Genomic DNA, 20451 nt, shown 5'->3' with positions numbered 1-20451 from the left:
CCAATGTACTCCGTGACAAAACCAGCTGGATATATAAAATACATATATAGATGAAATATATAGAACACTATGTAAAGGTATATACTTCTAATGGTTTTGTGTGTTTGGGTTGGCCTATAGGCGAGCTTCAGTTAATATAAAGCAATGTGAAGGCTCTTTTAATGTGAGTGGAATGTAGGAAACTGATTTTGTGAAACGACATCCATGTATATACAGTATATACAGCTAGAGCACAAGGTCATTTGTGATATTTTCCCGCCATGGTCTGTCAGGGATTGTAGGCTAGCATTACACAATGAAGCTAACCAAGGAAACAAGTACTTGAAGCTGTGGCAGGCAGCAGGTTTGGCTATCAAGTATTTATACAGTAAGTGCACTCATTTTGAATGTAACTGAAACGTTAACTCTCAATGTGTCGAAACATAAAAAATATAGAAGAAAATACAGTTTCTGTAAAGCAGCAGCAGCAGCAATGTTTATTTATTTGCTAGCTTTTTTCTGTGATGTTCTAGCTATTGGAGCTACATTCCTGTACAGAGACAGTATTTACAACAATAAATGACTTGCAGAAGGACTTTGGCTTGCACTGTGGTTTCTGAGTCCTGCATGAGCTCTTTTGTAACCATAACAACCTGAGAAGCATGATAGATGTAGAGACAAAAGGCAGCAGCAGAAGAGATGTACTGCCACCTGTGTTTGTGGGAACTCTGGTTTGGAGATCTTTTGGGAAGGGGCAAAAATACTGGTTGCTTCAACGTTGGTTCAGATCAACGAAGCATATGACGTATTTACAGAGCGTCAAGACAAAGCTCAGAAAGGAAACGTGGGTAAAGTATATTTGCTGTTTGTGTAACGTTAATTTTCAGGAGTCCGGTCCATATTCAACAGAAAGAAGAAGAAGGAAAAAGAGTTAGTGAGCGGCTTGCTCCATAGCTGCTCATCTCATCTGTGGAAGCCTCCATGTTGTTTACACTGAATAGTTTATTCAGTCACACAGTTGGTTCAGTCGCTTGGCAAACTTCTCCAAATTTTCTATGTTGCACGTTACCAGACTGATCTGAGAGTAAAATACAATGGAGCTCAGAGATCAGGATGGTCTCGCGAGCCTATGGCTTTTATGGATTCTATGTCCCAATGTGGTATTTTGGAGGGATGTTTGACATTTTTTCATCAAATTTGGAAGTGGTAAAAAAACAATGCTGCAACCATAAGCTTTAATAGGGCATGACAATGGCCATCATATACTTTGTTCATAATGTTCTAAGCATTTTACACTCTAAACTTTCAAACACTGAATGGGCGCCCAAACAAAACAGTGTTTATTACAATTCTATGGCTAGTAAACCTTGACATAGTGCTGAGCTGCATCTTCAGGTTCCCAACTTCTATGTAGATTAAACTGTTGACATTTTATCCCCCTGAACATCCCCTCGCTCCCCCTAAAAAAGACACAAATTGGTCTATGGAAAAGAGGCAAGGAGTGGAAGAGGTTAAGTATATTGTGCTTCAGAGAACCTTAAGTCTAATATAGAGGATATAGCGGTTTTCACAAATTGATTCTGTCTAGATTAGTTTAACATGGTTTTTCAATTACTCTCATGGCTCATCTACTGCCTGAGAGTTGCTATTCCGTTTAAAAAAAAAATCACACATAAAGTCAGTGTTTAATAAGCAAAATGGATGCCTAGTTCCAGTAGATTGTACAGACAGTTTTCGTATTGTATACACTGAGCTGTGATTGCACAGGAAAAAGATACAAAAGGGAAAATATGTGAAAATGTATGTGCAGCTGTGATTTGTCATGACCCTAGTCAATAATTATTTAGTGTTAGCACAGATGCTTAGCAAACAAACAGCCGAGTGAATGTTTAGTCACAACCCTTTGTTGCATTTCCTCTGATCTGTTTCTGGGGGTAGAAATACCTACAGCCATTGGTTGGGGCTTGAGCACTGAGATGATATGTGTTGCTATGGTTACAGCTGTGGTTAATGCAAAGGCTGAGTTGTTCTTGTTGCTATAGCGTGGTTACATCTATTACGGCTGCAACTCTGTTTTAATTGGTGAAGCTGTGGTCACTGGTCTTCCTAACAGCCATAACCATAGCTCCAACTATGGTCACAGCAAAGAGCAACTGTAGCACCTGTTGGAGCTCTGGCTTTCCTTTGGAAATATGGATCAGAGGGAATGCAAACAGTTGCAACATATCTTTAAACTATTGTGAGGAAGTGCAAAACTTGGGGGCTTTATCAAATCTGTTTCCAAGCCTTCCAGCATGGCAGACTGTAGTCAGATCTCAAGAAAAGTCAAGCAGCTGCATAATCCTTCTGTGCATTGAGAACTGGAGAGCTCGTGGGGCGGTCAGGGGAACAGTTTACATGGGGCAGCTGCTCCAACCAGAGACTGAAGGTCCTTGAGGCAGCGGCCGTGGGTTCGACTCCGACCTGCAGCCCTTTGCTGCATGTCTCCCCCCCTCTCTCTCACCCCATTTCCTGTCTGTCCTATCTAATAAAAGGCTTGAAAACTGCCAAAAAAAGAATCTTAAAAAAAAATAACTGGAGAGCTCGCACATGTTGTCTGCCAGAAACTTCACATTTCTCATTCCAAAAAGGATTGTAGGTTTCATCAACTCCTCTCCCTCCAGCATGCACCATCTTTAGGATTTGACGATCAGACATTTCCAAGATGTCTAGTGAAAAAGGTGAGTAATAGTGGGACAGCTAAATATGTTTACAGCCTTCACAACATACCAGTTTCTTACACTGCTTTCACGCAATATGGGAGTTATCGGAATTACCAGTTTCTGTGACTGGATTTTTCTGAAAGCTCCAATATATTCTACCAGTAAACACTAAATAAGACAAAAGTACCTGAAAAAGCAAACGCCTCACATCAGCCAAAGTCTGAACCATGTTTATTTGGGCTTTATTTAACAGGGACAGGGAACAGTCATTGTAAACAAGGGAGTCTTTGTCATCACTACATTTGCATGATGTGCGCCCATACCTTCAAATGTTTAAAACACTCACATTTTAGACAAGAGTCCATTCACTCCTTTGGAAGTGCCATGATCCCCTTGCAGAGGCTGGATAAATGTGTAACTTCCACAATCAAGCTCCATTGCTTGTTAACTGGCAGGGCGGCTACCCTGGTGGGCTGAGATTGGGAACACTTAATTAAATGGTTTGTCATTTTAAAATCAATTCCCTGAAGTTTCCTGGGAAAAAAATGTAGAATTTGGTGCTAATTTTGTGTACAATGGTAAAAAGGTGCACTTTAAATCTAATTAATGCTACTGTAACTAAATATTTATTTTAGTCAGTGCACAGCAGGTCAGTTTAACATGGAAAAAACAATGGCATCTGTCAATACAAGCATAAAATTATAAATATGGGAAAACAATAAATGGATAATGAAAGAATATTTACTTTTCTTTCCTAATACTTTCCTATTTACTCTTTATTTAGAATCAAATGTCTTTCCAAGGAACTGGTTGGGAATTATAAAGAAATTAATGAAACTGTTTTATCAATATCTAATAAAAAACAAGTCAATTCATGTGACAAATAAATAACACCATTATACTTGTATTTTAATTGCTGTCATGTATAGGTGTATTGAGTTGACTGGAAGAAATGCAAAGTTATCACAATGTTAAAATCTGACAGCATGAAACATTTTGAATAATGGGTAAAGTTTCAATACAAGCTGCTAATATTTTTGATATTTCACAAATAAATTGTCACGAAAACAGCAAAAAACACTGTAGTCATAAACACTTATCTGCACATTCACAGATGCTCCTCAGTGGTTTGATTACAATAGTTTCCTCTCGCGGTTTACAGCATCCAGGTGTGTTGCCATCCAACATATGTGAATACAACTGGTTTTCCCTCAAAGCACCGTCTCTCTAAAGACTCCGATCAGACTGTGAGGGCGTTCAGGGTGATCCAGACGGGACCCTGTCCTTGACCCTGCCCTTGAACTCCCTCTAGAGTCCGCCCTTGACCCCACTTTACGACTGTTCCCTCGACGTTCCAGAGACTCGAGGGCAGCACAGGTGAAGGAGCTGAGGTCCCCACAGCTCTGCAGGTGCAGCAGGTCAGGCCTTCTCCTTGGGGGGTGAGGGAAAGTCCGGGAGTGACTGCCAGCTGGCTGCTGGGGAGGTTCAGCCTGACTGTGACCCAGCTCTGTGTCGGTGAACACCTGAAAGCAAACATGAAACCATTGTTCATGACACCTCAAGATACAGACCAAACAAACATATCATATACACATATTATAATGACAGATGTTGCTGTTATTTTGTCCACCCCATTTATAATCAGTGAGGGAAGGCTATATAAGAGTAACTAAATAACTGCAATATCACTGCAACTGTCTCCCAATCAGCTGCAATTTTCATAGAAGGCAATGCTGTACAGTGCTGTCACACTGTAAAACAGGTGAAGCAGTTCCTTGAAGCTAAGAATATTGAAACAATGAAATGCCCAGAGTCCAGATCTAAACCCCATAGAGAATCTCTGGAAATTCCTTGTCAACAAAGTAATGTGTTCACTTCCTGTTTATTTTTGAATCTTATGGAAGAAAACATTGTTGAAATCTTCTCTTCCGACACAGTGGGTACTGATCTCTAAGTTTGATCACTGTTTTTTTTCACTAAAAAAAGTTTTTTGTTGAAGTGCCTTGGTTGTTTAAAAAGCATGCTAGTACAGCAGAGGTATAGACAGAGGATATTCTATTAAAAAAATAACACTATTTCAGAATAAATCAAGTATTTACAATTTGTTCTCTAAATTGGATCTACAAAGTAAGTGATGAAACTGGTGGTGACAACCTATGATGACTTGGAATGCTGAGTAAATACTGTGTGATGTCAGGACATCAGTTCTATCCGATCTTCAATTTGAAAGTATTTTTTAACTATTACTAGATGTCTTGGGAGGAGGGTCAAAGAAAAAGACAAAATGATTTTGATAAAAATCAACACTTGTAAGATTTAACTTCAGTGTGCATTTTTAGAAGGTCTACTCACTCTTAGCCAATAGGCTGCATTTTGCCTATACAGTATATGGTAATGGTGAAGGGAAAAGCAGTACAGCTCTGAAAAAGCTACAAGGGAGATAATCCGTAAAACTAAACGTGATGTTGTGAGGTTGTGAGGTTGATGGAGAGTTATTACAGGAGTATTTCATATTATTCTTTTATAACTGGTTTGAAATCTCTACGACAAATAAATGATTTTGACAAGTGAACAGTTCACCTCAAAATCAAAACTAAGGGGCGGCCGGTAGCACAGTGGTTAGAGCAGCCGCCCCATGTAAAGAGGCTGAAGGTCCTCGAGGCAGCCGCTGTGGGTTTGACTCCGACTTGCGGCCCTTTGCTGCATGTCTCCCCCTCTCTCTCTCACCCCATTTCCTGTCTGTCCTATATAATAAAAGGCTGGAAAAACTGCCAGAAAAATAATTATAAAAAAAAAAATCCAAACTACATATTTTCCCTTTAACTTGAAGTGCTATTTATTAATCTAGATAGTTTTGATGTGATTTGACCAGTGTTGGAGATATCTGTCTTCTCTTCAATATAATGGAACTAGACTGTGGTGCTCAAAGTGTCAAAAAAATACATTTGAAAAACAAAAGAGCAATGTCTCCAGATCTCATGACCCAGTTACTCAAGACAATACAGACCTGTTGTGAGCAGGTTAATGTTGCAGCTGCTTTCTTTCTAGTGAACTACACCCGCCAACTGTATTGGCTGTATACATGGAGAAATGTGGATTAATCCACTGCTGAAATTGTTCCCAACAAATGCAAATTTCCTCCTGTTTGTTCGATAAAAACTACAGTGACCAGAATTTTTAGGAAATGACTGAGTCATTTTTGAAATGAAAGAGTAAATTGTGATTTACATCTTCAGTAGAAACCAATTCTTCTGAAAAGCCGAATTTCCCTCTGAATAGGTTAACTGTATAGACTTTTTTAATGGAATTCCATTACTAGGCGACAGACTTGGTCCTTGTTAACTTCCTGTCAGCTGATGTTGTTCAAATTCACTGCAACAGGAATCAAACTTGGACAGATTTAGAATGTTTATGTTTACAACTTTGGAAAGGTCTGTACGTAACATGGAGAAAAAGTGCAATTAATTTTCCTTAATCACTCACTCGAGGGCAGGGGATAACATTTTGGAAGCATATCAAACATATTCTGAATAGAAAATATCAAAATATTACACAGGCTACTTGAAAATAAATTGGGCATTCTGTCATCTGGATTGGAAACATTAATAGCTGCAGCATAAAAAAAATCATTCCTGAGTAGAAGAATACAATCAGGGCTCCAGACTCACTTTTTTCACTAGGGAGCACTGTGGCCCCCCAACTGAAAAGTTTAGGGCCACAACCAGAACTTTTAGGGGCACACACACCGTAAATCAATAATAGATGCAGAAATTACAATGTTCTGTTTTAAATTCAGTGTCACATTTTTATTGTGCTCTTTTGAAGATGCAAGGTAAAAGGTAAACCGACAGCACCATCTCTGTCATGACAGTACAATATTAATCAAATATACCATTTACTCAGAGTCCACGAGAACGAGACGCAACAAGATTTTAACAATAAACTTTAAGCTTAAAGTTTCAGTATTTTCTTTACAGGGGGTTGATTTTAGCAGAGAGCTGTGGTGGTGCTGCAGGTGTCTTTGCATTGTACTTGGTACTCACGGAGAACCATATCAACATTGACTGATCAGTTCAGTCTGGGTGTCACCTGCTGTCTCACTCGCTGCGCTGGGCGAAGAAACAAAGTCAATGAATCAGTGAAACACTGTTGATTTCTTCCTGTGGAGCCGACATGAAAACTATTTTGGTTTAGTACATTTCAGCTGGGATCGGCTCCAGCCCCCCGCGGGCTAACCGGGATAAGCGGTTGAAAATGAAGAAATGAACATTTCTGCTGTCACTGGTCAGGAGCTGCCGACAGACAGCACACAACGTCTCTCCGGAGGCTTCAGGTGCAACACTGTGACTACAACTTGTAGCCTGATGTTAAGGAAACAGCGGGAGCTCACGTCTTAAAGTGGTCCCCCACTGCACTTCATCCTGCCAGTGTACCGTTTCTCGTTTGTCTAGTTGTTGCGCCAAGAGCGCCCTAACGTGGACTGGCGAGGATTACGGGTTCAAAACGCAATTCATTTGTTTTAATCAAGTAAATACTTATCATCCCTAATAAAAAATAATGCCTGCCTCTTCCTTTCAGCTTACCATTACCAAGCATATTTTTTTGTACTCTACCCATTCTCAAATGTGAACTCCCTAACACTTTTGCATCAAATGTTTGTATCTTTAGTTTGAGAAATGTTTCGGTCTGAACTCCTACCTGTTCTATGTAACTGGCACAGCGTACAGCCTCCTCCATGTGCTCCTGATCTGACTGCAGGACATTTCGTATGCTGTCCACCAGCTCCTGGACCTCGGGGGCCAGGCCCTGGGCAGCTGGCTGCTCCAGGATTTTCCTGACCAGCTGCTGCGTGTGTCGGTAGCTCTGGTAGTCCACCATGGAGGATGGCCGGGGCCGGCGGGGCGCCATACTGTTGTTGTTACCCCGTCGCAGTGTGACCTGGCCCTGGGTGTAGGCAGCCAGTGTGGGCTGGGAGGTCTGGGTGGAGGAATCTGTGGTCTGAGGAGATGGAGCGAGGGGAGCGTCACTGCTGCTTAGCACTAAAGAAGACATCAGAGGGAAAGAAGATGGTTCAGGTTCTCCAAATATTCCTGTATCCATTGCAAACATCGCTTGAAGTGTGTAGCAAAGCTTTAGTGCTATCCTACAAACGTTGTTGGTTACCAAAAGAAAAAAACTTGAGGGATTCGTAGGCTACATCCGCACTACTACATTCTGAAATTTCGGCATAAAATCATCCCAGGGTCTTTTTCGGCAAATACACAAGAGTGAGAGTCAGTCGCTAACAGCCGAATGCGGCTAACACTAAGGAACTCGGGGCAGTAAGGTGAACACATTCAAACGTCTTTTTTAACCACTAATACTGCTTAAAATAAAACCAAACCTCTGCAGTAGTATGAGAAGATTCCCTACACAGAAATCAAAGCACCAATAGGCTCCTTCCTTTTGGATTGACTTTGGTAAACCACTTGGATGGGCTTTACTATGAGAGGAGCTGGTACAGGGGCCAGTACGTAAGTCTTTAAAACACTCTTTTAATTATCTTTGGGTTCACTAACTACGTTGTTGGTGCTTTGTTTTCTGTGTAGCGACTCTTCTCATGCTGCTGCAGAGGTTTGCTGTTATTTTGAGAAATACCAATTTATTGCTCAAATCTGATTTTTTTGTGTGTCTGTTCACATTACATCTTTAAATGTCTACGAATTGCTGTGTGAACAGCTCACGCTCCTGAAGTGACCCGCATGCGCAGCTGATCGTTGATGACATCACGCCACAACAGTGTTTATGGAAGAGAACATGGCAGTGCGTGAGCCCCCGGCCGCTTGCTTCACTGCTGCCCTCCAGGTTTGTTGTGATTCTGTTCCTGGCTCCTCTGTGGCACACTTTGCAGTGCAGCGTGGGTCAGAATGATGTCAAAGTCACATTAAATGCGACCTGGCTGTTCAGATTGCGGTCACATTCAGAAAAATCGTAATGATGATAAACTCAACAAGGAGAAATTCTCCCTTAGGTAGAGCCAGCTACGCTTCCTGGGTCATCTCATTGACCAGTCAGGGGTCAGGCTGGACCCTGACAAAGTGGAGGCCAAACACCAGCTGTCACCGCCTTAATAGGTGCAGGAGCTAAAAAGAGTCCTCGGCATGGTGAATTACCTGGGGAGGTTCGTCCCAGTCCTTCAAGCGGTGGGACATCTTTTGTATGAGCTGCCAAAGAGCAAGAAAATCTGGACCTGGGGACACTCGCAGCAGTCAGCTTTTGAAGACATGAAAAGAATACTGACTAAAGCACCTGTTCATTCATTTTATGTCGCCACAAGGCCTACATCTGTATTTGCAGACACCAGCAGTTACAGAATAGGAGCTGTGCTGCTTCAGCTCCACGGAGAAGAGTGGAAGCGAGTAGCCTACTGCTCCAGACGTCTCTCAGAAGCTGAAACATGCTATGCCCAGATAGAGGTGTGTCTGGCTGGCGTGTGGGCTTGTGAAAAGTTTGATAAGTATCTGTGTGGCCTAGATGAATTCAGGCTTGAGGCTGATCATAAGCCATTGGTGCCGCTCATCAACAGCCACAGATAATGTTCCCTTGAGATGTCAGTTCCTTCTAATGCGGCACAAACCAGTTGCTGTATATGTGCCAGGAAAAACCTTGTCGCTGATTCCTTGTCCCGAAGCCCACAAACTTACACAAAAGAAGAGACTGACACACATAGCGAGGTGGAGTGTTATGTAGCTTCGGTGGTACAAGGCATCCCAGCATCTCCAAGCAGGACGGTAAGCCTCAAAATGGCCACTGCAGCTAACAGTGAGCTGCAGTCTGTCCTCAAATTCATAAGAAGCGGATGGCCAGAATACAGGGAAATGTACCACCAAACGTCAGAGCATACATGAAGGTGAAAAATGAGCTTTCAGAGGCTGATGGTTTGCTCATACGTGGAAGCAGACATGCGCTCAGATGGCACTAGGGACGGGGGGGACATGACCCCCTTAGATCTATAGTGCCCCCCCAATGTCCCTAAATAAGGAGACAAACATCACCGGTGAAACAGAGGATTAATGTTCCGTTAGTTGGACTAATTTACATTGCAGAGCGCATTGAGACAGCGTTTGTGTGCTACGACTAAAGGTGCATTCAAGTTCAGGGAATTTCCGAGCTCCAAGTCAGGATATTAATCAGAACCCCCCGGTTCTGCTCGGGCAGTCTGATCTCCAACTCTGAAAGTCGGATTAATCTCATTGAATCCATGCTATCTGCTTCTTACGTAAACGGTAGTTACATGTTTTGTTGTACGTTTGGGAGGATGGGAAGCGCAGGGAGCACTCAACTTTGGGGGTTACGTTGGTCCGAGATCCAAGTTCCGACTTTCAGTGTAAATTGAACACAACATAAGCGGGTGATTACAATACAATGAAGAAACAAAATAAAGAAACAAAAAACAATCAGAGCTTTTTTTCAAAAAACAAAGAATGTAAGTAGGCTATCCTACACCTGACTCTCACAGATGTGGCAGCTAATAGTTTTGTAATGTTGAGTAGCTAGTCTGACATTAATAATACTTCTTACCTGAAGTAGGCTAAATGTAAAATAAATGTCTTTTTAGGCTGTAGGTTAATAGATTTAATGTGTAAGATTTAAAAACATTAAATTAAGTTAAGTTAACATTATCCTCCTGGCCTGCAGGGAATTCCTGATGACAGTAGATCTGTTTGGCTACTCTATAGGGAATTCCAAATAGTACTACTTTTGTCATCTAAAATGTGAATTTAATTTACAGTATGAATGCCTATTTTTATTCATGTAAATATGCTGTTGTTTACACGTCTGAGTTCATACACAAATGTTTAAATAAAACATATTTTGCATAAGGCGGGAAGTTTTTGTGGGTGACTGGCACCCAGACAAATAACAAATTTCATCAAATATGACTATGTTTTGATCCGGCCTTTGTTTAACAATGTTCATTAATGTTTATCCATGATTTCAAATATAATTCTCCAATGGCTTTTTAGTGCAAACTATTGGCACATAGACTATTACGAAAGTAACTACCTACTAACTGCTAGTTAAAGCCCAAATTACACAAAAATCACTCCCCCCCAGTCCAAAAATCTGAAAGCAGGGTCGTTATTCCACTGTCACAGAGAGCGGACATCCAACATCCAACAGAAAATACATGATGGACATCAGGGACTAACAAAGTGTAGAGACAGAACTCAAGAACGCAGTGATGTCATGCCACTCATGCCAAGAGCAAAAGCAGGCCCAACAAAAAGAGCCACTCATCTCTACACCTCTGCCTGAGTGTCCATGGAAAAGTAAAGGAATAGCTCTTGACCTCTGTGAGAACAACAAAAACAACTACCTAGAAATATCAGATTATTACTCACGGTTCCTTGAGGTGCTGCATCTGTCATCCATTACCAGTGCTCAAGTCATTCAGAGACTTAAAGCAACCTTTGCAAGGTTTGGGATCCCGGATGAGGTGGTGATTGACAATGGTCCTCAATTCTCCAGCACAGAATTTCAGGGGCTGACAAGACAGCTCAACTTAAAGCACAACACGTCTAGTCCTCACCATCCTCAAGGAAATGGTCATGCAGAGAGAGCAGTACAGACTGTGAAGAGAAGCCTCCTACAAGAAGACCCAGTAATAGCCCTTGTGTGCTACAGATCAGCCCCCTGTGCCACCACAGGAGTCAGTCCAGCAGAACTATTAAAGGGGAGAAAGATCAGAACAACACTCCCCACATTAGAGAAGAATCTTCAACCTAAATGGCCCAACAGAAAGACTGTTAAAGAGAAAGATGCTGGTGAGAAGGCAAAACAAGCCGTGGGGGTGTAGGCCTGGCACAAATCGAGGATGAGTGGACCAGTTTTAAAATGCCCCTCCACTGGACCTCAGTAATGTCTACCCCCAAATCCTTTTCCCATGCAATTTTAGGGGATGCATTGGGGACTGCAGGGATTCAGATTAACGACGTCCCTTTGCGTCGATCAATATTCTCTCTTGGGTCGACCTTGGGACGAAGAGAGTTTTGTGAGTACTGACTTAATTTTTCTGTTTAAGTTTTCAACACTTTCTGCAAACCAGAACGGGTTTGCGGTTGGTGGAATAAATGGAAAAAGGACTGAGCTTTGTTCAGTTTCATGGCGCGTTGGCGTTTGTGTTGTTCAGCGAGATGCAGACGCTGCTCTCGAACTGCTGCCGCTTGAGCTGAGACAACGATACGCAACTGTCACCGTACTGTATTACTCTCTGCTGTCACTGTGCTGTGGTGCTCAAATACAGATCATGCTTCGCTGGCTGAAGCCAAAAGAGCCCAGCACAGAGCCCAGCCACCCCCCAGTACGACCCACAGAGCCTGAGGTAACGTCAGGCCAGTAACGCTAACTACAGAATCACTACCGCCATTCTCGGCAACAAAAGCGATGCACAGGAGTCTCGCAGCAGAAAGCTTTTAGTGGTTAACGATGCCAGAAAGCTAGGAAACTGCGGGGATTGTGATTTTAAATAACTACGGATACCGATACTTTAACCTTCCACACATTCAGACATGTTAACACACCCTCTGGTATTATTATGTTTAGATATTCCACCACTTTCATCTTGTCTTGACTCTAATCGTAACTGGTAAGCAGATTAACATGGTCTGCTAGCTAGCTAACGTAAGCAGTTGTACACTATTATACCGTTGAAACACGGTAATAACTCACTAATCTGTATACTCACCACACCGAGATTGTTGGTTATCATACTCCTACTGTTATGGCAGTAAAAGCAAAGTTATCCACCATCAACACAACAAGTAGACTGTCAAAGTTTACATTAGCAGGGCTATTACCAATTGCTTTTAATGGTAGTCTGTTAGCTACAGAGATACCCAGCTCTAAATCTTTGTGTATTATCATTATTTTGGTTTATAAAACACCTGATACTTTAACTTGCAGGTACAATGTCCTAATGACAAATTAAACTCACAAAATGCAGTCACTAAATGGTGGAGTAGTGGCAGAAGGTCAGATAGACCACAAGTTCTGTGACTGAGGGTGTTGGTTGTCATCTTGAATAGAATAGAATGGATTGCATACACGAAATTGTGCAACTCCTTTTTGTGCAATCAACAAACGAACAATTGAAAACAATATAATAGAGGTACAAGCTAAACAAATATAGGCTGGAAATAAATATATTATTTTATCAACATAATGTATTGTGTTTCAGTAAGTATCAGTAAGTAACAACTCAAAATGTAAAAAAGATTTTTGCAAAAATTTGAGATTCAAAATGTTTTTCGGGACAAAAGTTTGCATGCTCTCCCTGTGTTTGCGTGGGTTTTCTCCAGGTTCTCTGGCCTCCTGCCATAGTCTCAAGACATGCAGATGGAAGGTTCACTGATTGCTCTAAATTGCCTGTAGGTGTGAATGTGAGTGTGAATGGTTGTCTGTCTGTTTGTCTCTATGTGCCCTGTGATAGACTGGCATCCTGTCCAGGGTGTACCCCGCCTTACGCCCAATGTCAGCTGGGATTGGCTCATTGGATCTTACAATCTAGGTTTAAAAGGGAGACCGGTCTGTAGCTGCCACATAAGGTAGAATCCCCGTCGTTCTTCAGGAGCAATGAAATAGATGCCTCATACAAGGTGGCTGGCAGTCGGCCTTCAGTAAAGGAGTCATTGAACATTCTCACAAGGATGGGAGCTAATAGCATCGAGTACGCCTTAAAGAACTCGACTGTGAAACCATCCGGACCAGGAGATTTCCTGTTCTGCATAGACCTGATCACTTCATGCACCTCCAACAGAGAGATGGGTCTACCAAATTCCCTTGAGTTATTCATATCAATCTGAGGCTATGTTAAACGGTCTAAGGGATTAGGGATTGCTGCAGTAATTGGTCTGCATTCAGAAGTATATAGTGTGTTGTAGAAATCAGAGAAAGACGTATTGATAATCATTGGATCAGAAGTGTGGCTACCGTCTGATAGTTGAATTTTAGAACTCAGTCTGGAAGCACTAGCTGCGCGGGCCTGCTGCACCAGGAGTCTCCCTGCCATATCTCCCTGTTCAAAAAAGTTTTGTTTGGATTGTCACAGCTGTCTCTCCACTACGCATGTCATTAAGAGGCCGTTTTCCGAATGTAGTAGTAGCCGTTTCTTATATAAGGACGGGGATGGAGAGGTGAAGTAAGTCCCAGCGTGTTTTTAACGGTTCCTCTGCAATTTCCACCAGCCTAGCCTGTTCAACCCTTCTCATTTGAGAAATATAGGATATCACTTGTGCTTTTCCAAGCGTGCCATTGCTGACAGGGCCCAAGTGTACCCAGGGCATTGACAAGTAATGCCAAAGGGTATGGCTGTCTGGATTTGTTTTTCACAGTTGTGTGTGTGAAAAAAATTTCAGAGATCCATTTGAGCAAAAAAGCCAACCTTTAGCAGCAGGGTCCATCAACACTGGGTCACTGTTGGAGCGGTGGATCCTTGATTTCCTCCAGGGGGTTTGTGCCGAAGAGGACTGCTGCTGCTGCTGAGGAGGAGAAGGAGGAGGTGGAGGTTGAGGCTGGAGCAGAGGCTTGGCTTGCGGGAGGACACCTGATGATGCCGATACCATTTGGGGACTTCTGTCTAAGACTGAATACAGATAGATGGACACACGTGTTATCAGAAAAAACGGCATTGTCTGATGACAGATGACAGAAACTTTTATAAAAATACAGTACATGGGTGTCTGATACGCATACATAAGGGAGACTGATTTACATTGGGTATGACAAGTATGAAAGGAATCATATGAGGGCACAAGCAGCTGAAGGTATCAGTATCCTGAACATGATGAGTACACGACGATAAACCAAAATCATCAGAGGAGCTGAAAAAATAACTGCACACTACAAAAAGTGGCACTGTTCATACTTTATCTGGAACTGATTATTTCTTACATGCAAAATACCTTGTGTTTGTGTACCACTACAGACCAGTCAAGTTACAGTTTACACCCAAACTGTCCAGGCTTAACATATGTAGTGAAGACTCACAAAAATCATACGTACAGACCGACAACGTAATGACTGCAGCCTTGGCTGTTGCCGACGTGGAGTGGACAGCCTAATTCTACTTTCATGTTTTCTCTACTCAACTGGATTTTGACCACGTGTAAGACTCTCTTTAACGATCTACACTGGAGATCAAAAGTAGAGAACAAAGCATTAATTCTCTGGTCAGACCATTTCCTACTAATATAAACAACAATATATATTATACATTATCGACGAAAATGTACAGGCTGTGATTATATTACCAGAACTGATTGCTCATGTGGGACGAAGAGAGTTTTGTGAGCACTGACTTAATTTTTCTGTTTAAGTTTTCAACACTTTCTGCAAACCAGAACGGGTTTGCGGTTGGTGGAATAAATGGAAAAAGGACTGAGCTTTGTTCAGTTTCATGGCGCGTTGGCGTTTGTGTTGTTCAGCGAGACGCACGCGCTGCTCTCGCACTGCTGCCGCTCGAGCTGAGACAACGATACGCAACTGTCACCGTACTGTATTACTCTCTGCTGTCACTGTGCTGTGGTGCTCAAATACAGACCATGCTTCGCTGGCTGAAGCCAAAAGAGCCCAGCACAGAGCCCAGCCACCCCCCAGTACGACCAACAGAGCCTGAGGTAACGTCAGGCCAGTAACGCTAACTACAGAATCACTACCGCCATTCTCGGCAACAAAAACGATGCACAAGAGTCTTGGGGCAGAAAGCTTTTGGTGGTTAATGATGCCAGAAAGCTAGGAAACTGCGGGGATTGTGATTTTAAATAACTACGGATACCGATTGATACTTTAACCTTCCACACATTCAGACATGTTAACACACCCTCTGGTATTATTATGTTTAGATATTCCATATTCCATACATGCACTTGTGAAGACCAGTGCATGTTCTGGTAAAGTTAATGTCTCCAGTGTGAACTGTTTACATACAGAGATGTGTGAACCACATCGGACAGTAAAACAGTTAGCTTTAGCCCTGACTGCCTCGATCAACTCTGATGGGGAAAAAAAGTTCACTGTCACAAAATAAACACATGTCCGTCAGTTTGATGTTTCCCCAGGTTGGTCGTGCCATCCTTGGTCTGTATCGATTTAAAGCATTGTTTACAGACGGGCTGTGTTGTGTCTGTGGGCCTGCCTTCACTGTTAGCTACGTAATGCAGCAGATGGCAATATATGTCTTGATAAAGTCTGCCTAGCACAAGCAGAGCAGCTTTATAGTATAATACCACAACAGTTTCATCCAATCAGAGGGCAGTACAAAGACTCACAGAGCAGTTGTCTCTGTGCTGTGAACCCCCCCTAGAATCAGGCCTGCCCTGCCTGGTCCATAGAGATTTGTCCTACCTGGAACAGAGGCTCCTGGTGGAGAGGTAGTCGTGTTCATAGTCAACTCTGTCAGAGCCATCTCTGTCTCCTGCAACAGACAGACAACAATTGGTAATTATAGTTCATTGACAAATTCAAATATATCGTTACACCCAGAATTCACAACATGACGTGAGTTTCCAAATATACTGAACACAGAATATGTTTTAGTCACAAACTAAAAGGTGTGCTTATTGAAACGGAAACACAGAAATGCCAAACTAGGTTTGAGTTCATAATAATAGAAGGTTACAGAAGGTAACCCTAGTTCAATGCATTTATTAAGAAAATGATTGAGGTTGAGGCAACAAAAAAATCAAATGATGAAGGCCGTCTGCTGTGAAAAACCCAGCATGGCAGGGAGCACTTATGCTTACTGGCCTTCCTGTAGGACAGCACAGGCTATTGAGAAAGTAACATTCAGCCTGTAGAACCGTGCAAAGGTCCCAGAAGAGGCCCAACTGGCTGCTGCACAAACATCTTCAAAGGGAACACCCTTGAAGACTGCCCAGGAGGTAGCAATCCCCCCCTATTGAAATGGGTTACTACCACACACACACACACACACACACACACACACACACACACACACACACACACACACACACACACACACACACACACACACACACACACACACACACACACACACACACACACACACACACACACACACACACACACACACACACACACACACACACACACACACACACACACACACACACACACACACACACACACACACACACACACACACACACACACACACACACACACACACACACACACACAGGCCAGAGCTACGGCCTGGACAATCCAGCAGACCAAGGTTAGCCCAACCTTGCTCCCCCATGGCAGAAAAAAGAGCTGATCAGTTTGTCTAATTGTGTCTGTCCAAGCAATGTACACGCTCAGGGATTGGACCAGGCAGAATAAGTGCAACTGGGCTGCCTCTGCTGAGTCATGTGGTGGAGGATGGAAGGGCTCCAGAACCAAGGGTCTTAGCATGAAGGATCGGGGGAGCACCTTGGGAAAGAAGGCTGGATTGGGCAGGAGGGAGATGGCTCAGTCCTCTTCCTCTAACTGCAAACAAGATGGATGCACAGAGAGGGCATGCAGTTCAGACAACCATTTTGGAGAGGCCATGGCTAGGAGAAGAGCTGTTTTGAGGGAAAGAAGCTCCAGCTCTATACTGGTCAAAGGCTCAAATCGAGGCTGCAACACGATTTGCAAATCCCATGTGGGGACCAAGTGGGGCCTTGGGGGCCGGAAGCCCCCTTTAAAAATTGTCTAATAAGGGGCTGGGAGCTTTTTGTCCTCGGATATGCTGCTATAAGCCCCTTAAGGTGGATTCTGTCAGCCCCTTCTTCAACAAGGATTGCAGCGTACCCCCTGCATCCCACAAGAGGCTGGGTTCCAGCCCCTCTCTGCACACCACTGGGAAAATCTTTTTCCATCTGTAAGCATAAAGTACCCTGGTAGATGGAGCGCTAGCTGCCTTCAGGGTAGCTATAAGGGCAGGACTCAACCCGTAGGATGGTTCCCGTCTAGTGGCCAAACATGCAGCCTGTAAAATGGATTCTGGTGCCAGCTCTTATCTTGTGCCTTAGCCAGCACTACTTGTATGACGGGAAATGGAGGAAAAGCATACAACAGGCCCTGGTGCCACCAGAGCATCTACCCCCAATATCCCTCCTGGGACCACCGGTCAGGGTGTGTGGTTCTCCCACAGGGCTTCCCATCCTGTTTCTGAGGCATCTGTGGTTAAAGTCACTCTTAAGCACTGTGGGCCCAAGGGAACTCCTTCCCTGAGGCCCGGGGCCATATTCAACCATGTAATTGCTGGGGGGAACTCTGAAAACACTGGGATACCCCTCAGGCCATCTTCTTTGGGGCTCAGGTTTTGCCTGGCAAACCACCGCCTATGAAGTTATCGCAGGGGAACTACCTGGGATGCTGCTGCCATCAGGACCAACAGCCTCCCCCCATGCCTGTTGTGCACTTCCCCACAGTCAATTGTGACAAGCGGTCCATCAGCACCGCTTTCCTTTTAAGAGTTAAGACAGCTGTCATGAAGGAAGAACTGCTTCACCTGTTTTGCAGTGTGACAGAGGACATTGTCTTGCATGGAAATTGCAGCTGATTGGGAGAGAGTTGAAGTGAAGGTATTTCATGTTGCTGAAGGAGGTTCACATAAACATTTGCATTCACCCTGCCATGTAGCTGTATAAGAGGCCCAACTCCTGCTGCAGAAAACATCCCCCAAACCATGACACTTCCTCCTCCAAATGTAACTGACTTCTTTACACACTTTGGGTTCAGTCTTTCCCCAGTCCTACACCCAACATGATTATTCCATCAGACTCAAATACACTGAACGTCCTCTCATCACTGAAGTCACTCTGGACCAGTTCTCCTCTGTCCACACAACACGCTCCTCAGTAAAGGCAGGTCTAGCTTTTTTATTTTTGCTGCTGATGAGTTTGATGGTTGGTCACTGCAGAGTGGGCTTTTAGTCAGAAAAGTCTTAAATGGTGAGACACTGTGTGCAGAGACAGATCCTTGCCCTGTTCAGCACTGAACTGGCGAGCAACTCCAGCTGCAGTGTTGAACTGATTCCCCATTAAGAGTCTTTCCATAATCCTCTCCTCCATCCTTCTTGTGCACTTGTTTTACATGGACAACCAGTGTTTTTGAGGGAGTTAAATTAATCTGTGTCTTTGTAAATATTCTTGAAAATCACAGACTTGGAATGCCCAACCTCTCTCTGATGGTTGAGAGGGTCATCCCTTTGGCCTTCATCTGGACAACCTGCTGTCTCAGGGTTTCAGTCACCTTAGAGCAGCTCGCCTTCTTGCAAAGTAACTAAGAGAGCTGCAGATAAATAGGGTGTGTCCAACAATTAAGTGAATTGTCACTAGGTGCCAGATTAACACCAATAACTGGGAGGGATCTGAAAGTGTTCTCTAATGTTGCTCACTCTTGAGAAACAAGCCAGTACAGCAGTGATATAGCCACAACCGATATTTTATCAAATTCTGAACAATAAAAAAGAACAGTATTTCAGAATAAAGTATTAATAGTCTGTTCTATAATTTGGATCTCCAGTGCAGAGTAGATCAAGACCACATTCTATGACTTATTCATGAATTACAGAGACCCAACAATTACCCCATGAGCAGCAACAAGTCACACTTACAGAACATGTCAACTCCTTGGTCCTACGAAACTATGGCTGCCTCACAGGGTGGAGCAAAGACCTCCCCTGGCGCTGACAGCACAGCTATGCAGCTGCTTGGACCATGGCAGAAATTGAATGACCAGGGGCCTGGGCATGCGCACTGGTTCCCAGGAGCACCATATCTATAACACGAAGCATCTCAGCAGTCTCATCACTGCAGCAGACCTGCAGCAGACCTTCCAGATAACTGTGGAGCTAACTCTCAGTTGCCCTACAGTGCCAGTTAGGGTGGTTTGCATCCTTGCCCCACCCCACGCATATCAGCCCCTGCAAAGCTTGCCACCTGGGCTGTGGAATCCGAAGCCTTCCAAGAGCACTGCAGTTTGGAAATAAAATCAGGCAGGACAGGAAGCCCATCTGATCAGCAGCATCTTCATGTCAGGATGGCTGAGTGGTCTAAGGCGATGCGTTCAAATGTTGTGTCTCCCCTGGAGACATTTACTGCAATTTCCCAGTTTGGGATCAATTAAGTATTTCTATTCTATTCTATTCTATTGAGCCCCTGTCAAACACAGATGCAGCTGGATGCGGCGCTGAGGTGATTCGATGCAGTGGAAAAGCCCCAACAGGGCTCTGAATCAAGAATTGATTTTTTATGTTATGTGTTGATGCTATCCGTTTTTTTGTTTTTATATACACTATTGAAATCAGTGTGGTCCCAAAACAGTCTGGGTGGGGCTACATTGTAAAGGATGATAACTTGGAGTATACCTGTGTGAATGCACTGGTAGAGCTTCCAGCGACAGTCTCATATGGAGGTGGGCGGTCTAAAGGACAGAAGACCTCAACCCCTTTGATCCGAGCTCCATAGATATGAGGGAGAGGGATCACACTGTCCCCAAGGATCCTGAAAAACACGAGGCAAACAACAAACCAGTAACTGAGTGATCATCTAATGTGACCCATCACTACTAAAGTAAAGAAGCGTAGTACAGAATATTGTTACCGGCGAGCCAGGCGTGGTGTGTATGAGTAGAAAGTGGAGAAGTAGGAGGGGGGAGGGGCTGGGGCCACAAACTCATCTGGGTCTGGAACCGGAGCAGGCTCCTCCCTTTCTTCAACTGTGGCCCTGTGCTCGTCCTATCAAAGAGCAGGGACACGTGACATCACACATCATGGGGT

The 20451-nt window shown here is 43.5% G+C and overlaps 1 protein-coding gene across 3 annotated transcripts in view; it reads right to left on the bottom strand.

Annotated features, from left to right (window-relative positions):
* Positions 1-2923: 2923 nt before the first annotated feature.
* fam189a2 (family with sequence similarity 189 member A2) overlaps positions 2924-20451 on the bottom strand; it is a 50295-nt gene continuing 32767 nt past the window's right edge. For all 3 annotated transcript variants that reach the window (XM_083911954.1, XM_083911953.1, XM_083911955.1), the window contains 6 exons: positions 20276-20409; positions 20041-20176; positions 16065-16134; positions 14104-14304; positions 7380-7720; positions 2924-4204 (listed from right to left, as the gene is read on the bottom strand). In XM_083911954.1, the coding sequence (XP_083768080.1) occupies positions 3893-4204; positions 7380-7720; positions 14104-14304; positions 16065-16134; positions 20041-20176; positions 20276-20409 (1194 nt within the window). In that variant the 3' untranslated portion in view covers positions 2924-3892. The remainder of the gene's footprint in view (positions 4205-7379; positions 7721-14103; positions 14305-16064; positions 16135-20040; positions 20177-20275; positions 20410-20451) is intronic.

This window comes from Echiichthys vipera, assembly GCF_963691815.1.
Source record: "Echiichthys vipera genome assembly, chromosome: 4".
NCBI lineage: Eukaryota > Metazoa > Chordata > Actinopteri > Perciformes > Trachinidae > Echiichthys > Echiichthys vipera.
The sequence above is the reverse complement of the archived record's forward strand: the minus strand, read 5'-3'. Positions and strand labels throughout refer to the sequence as shown.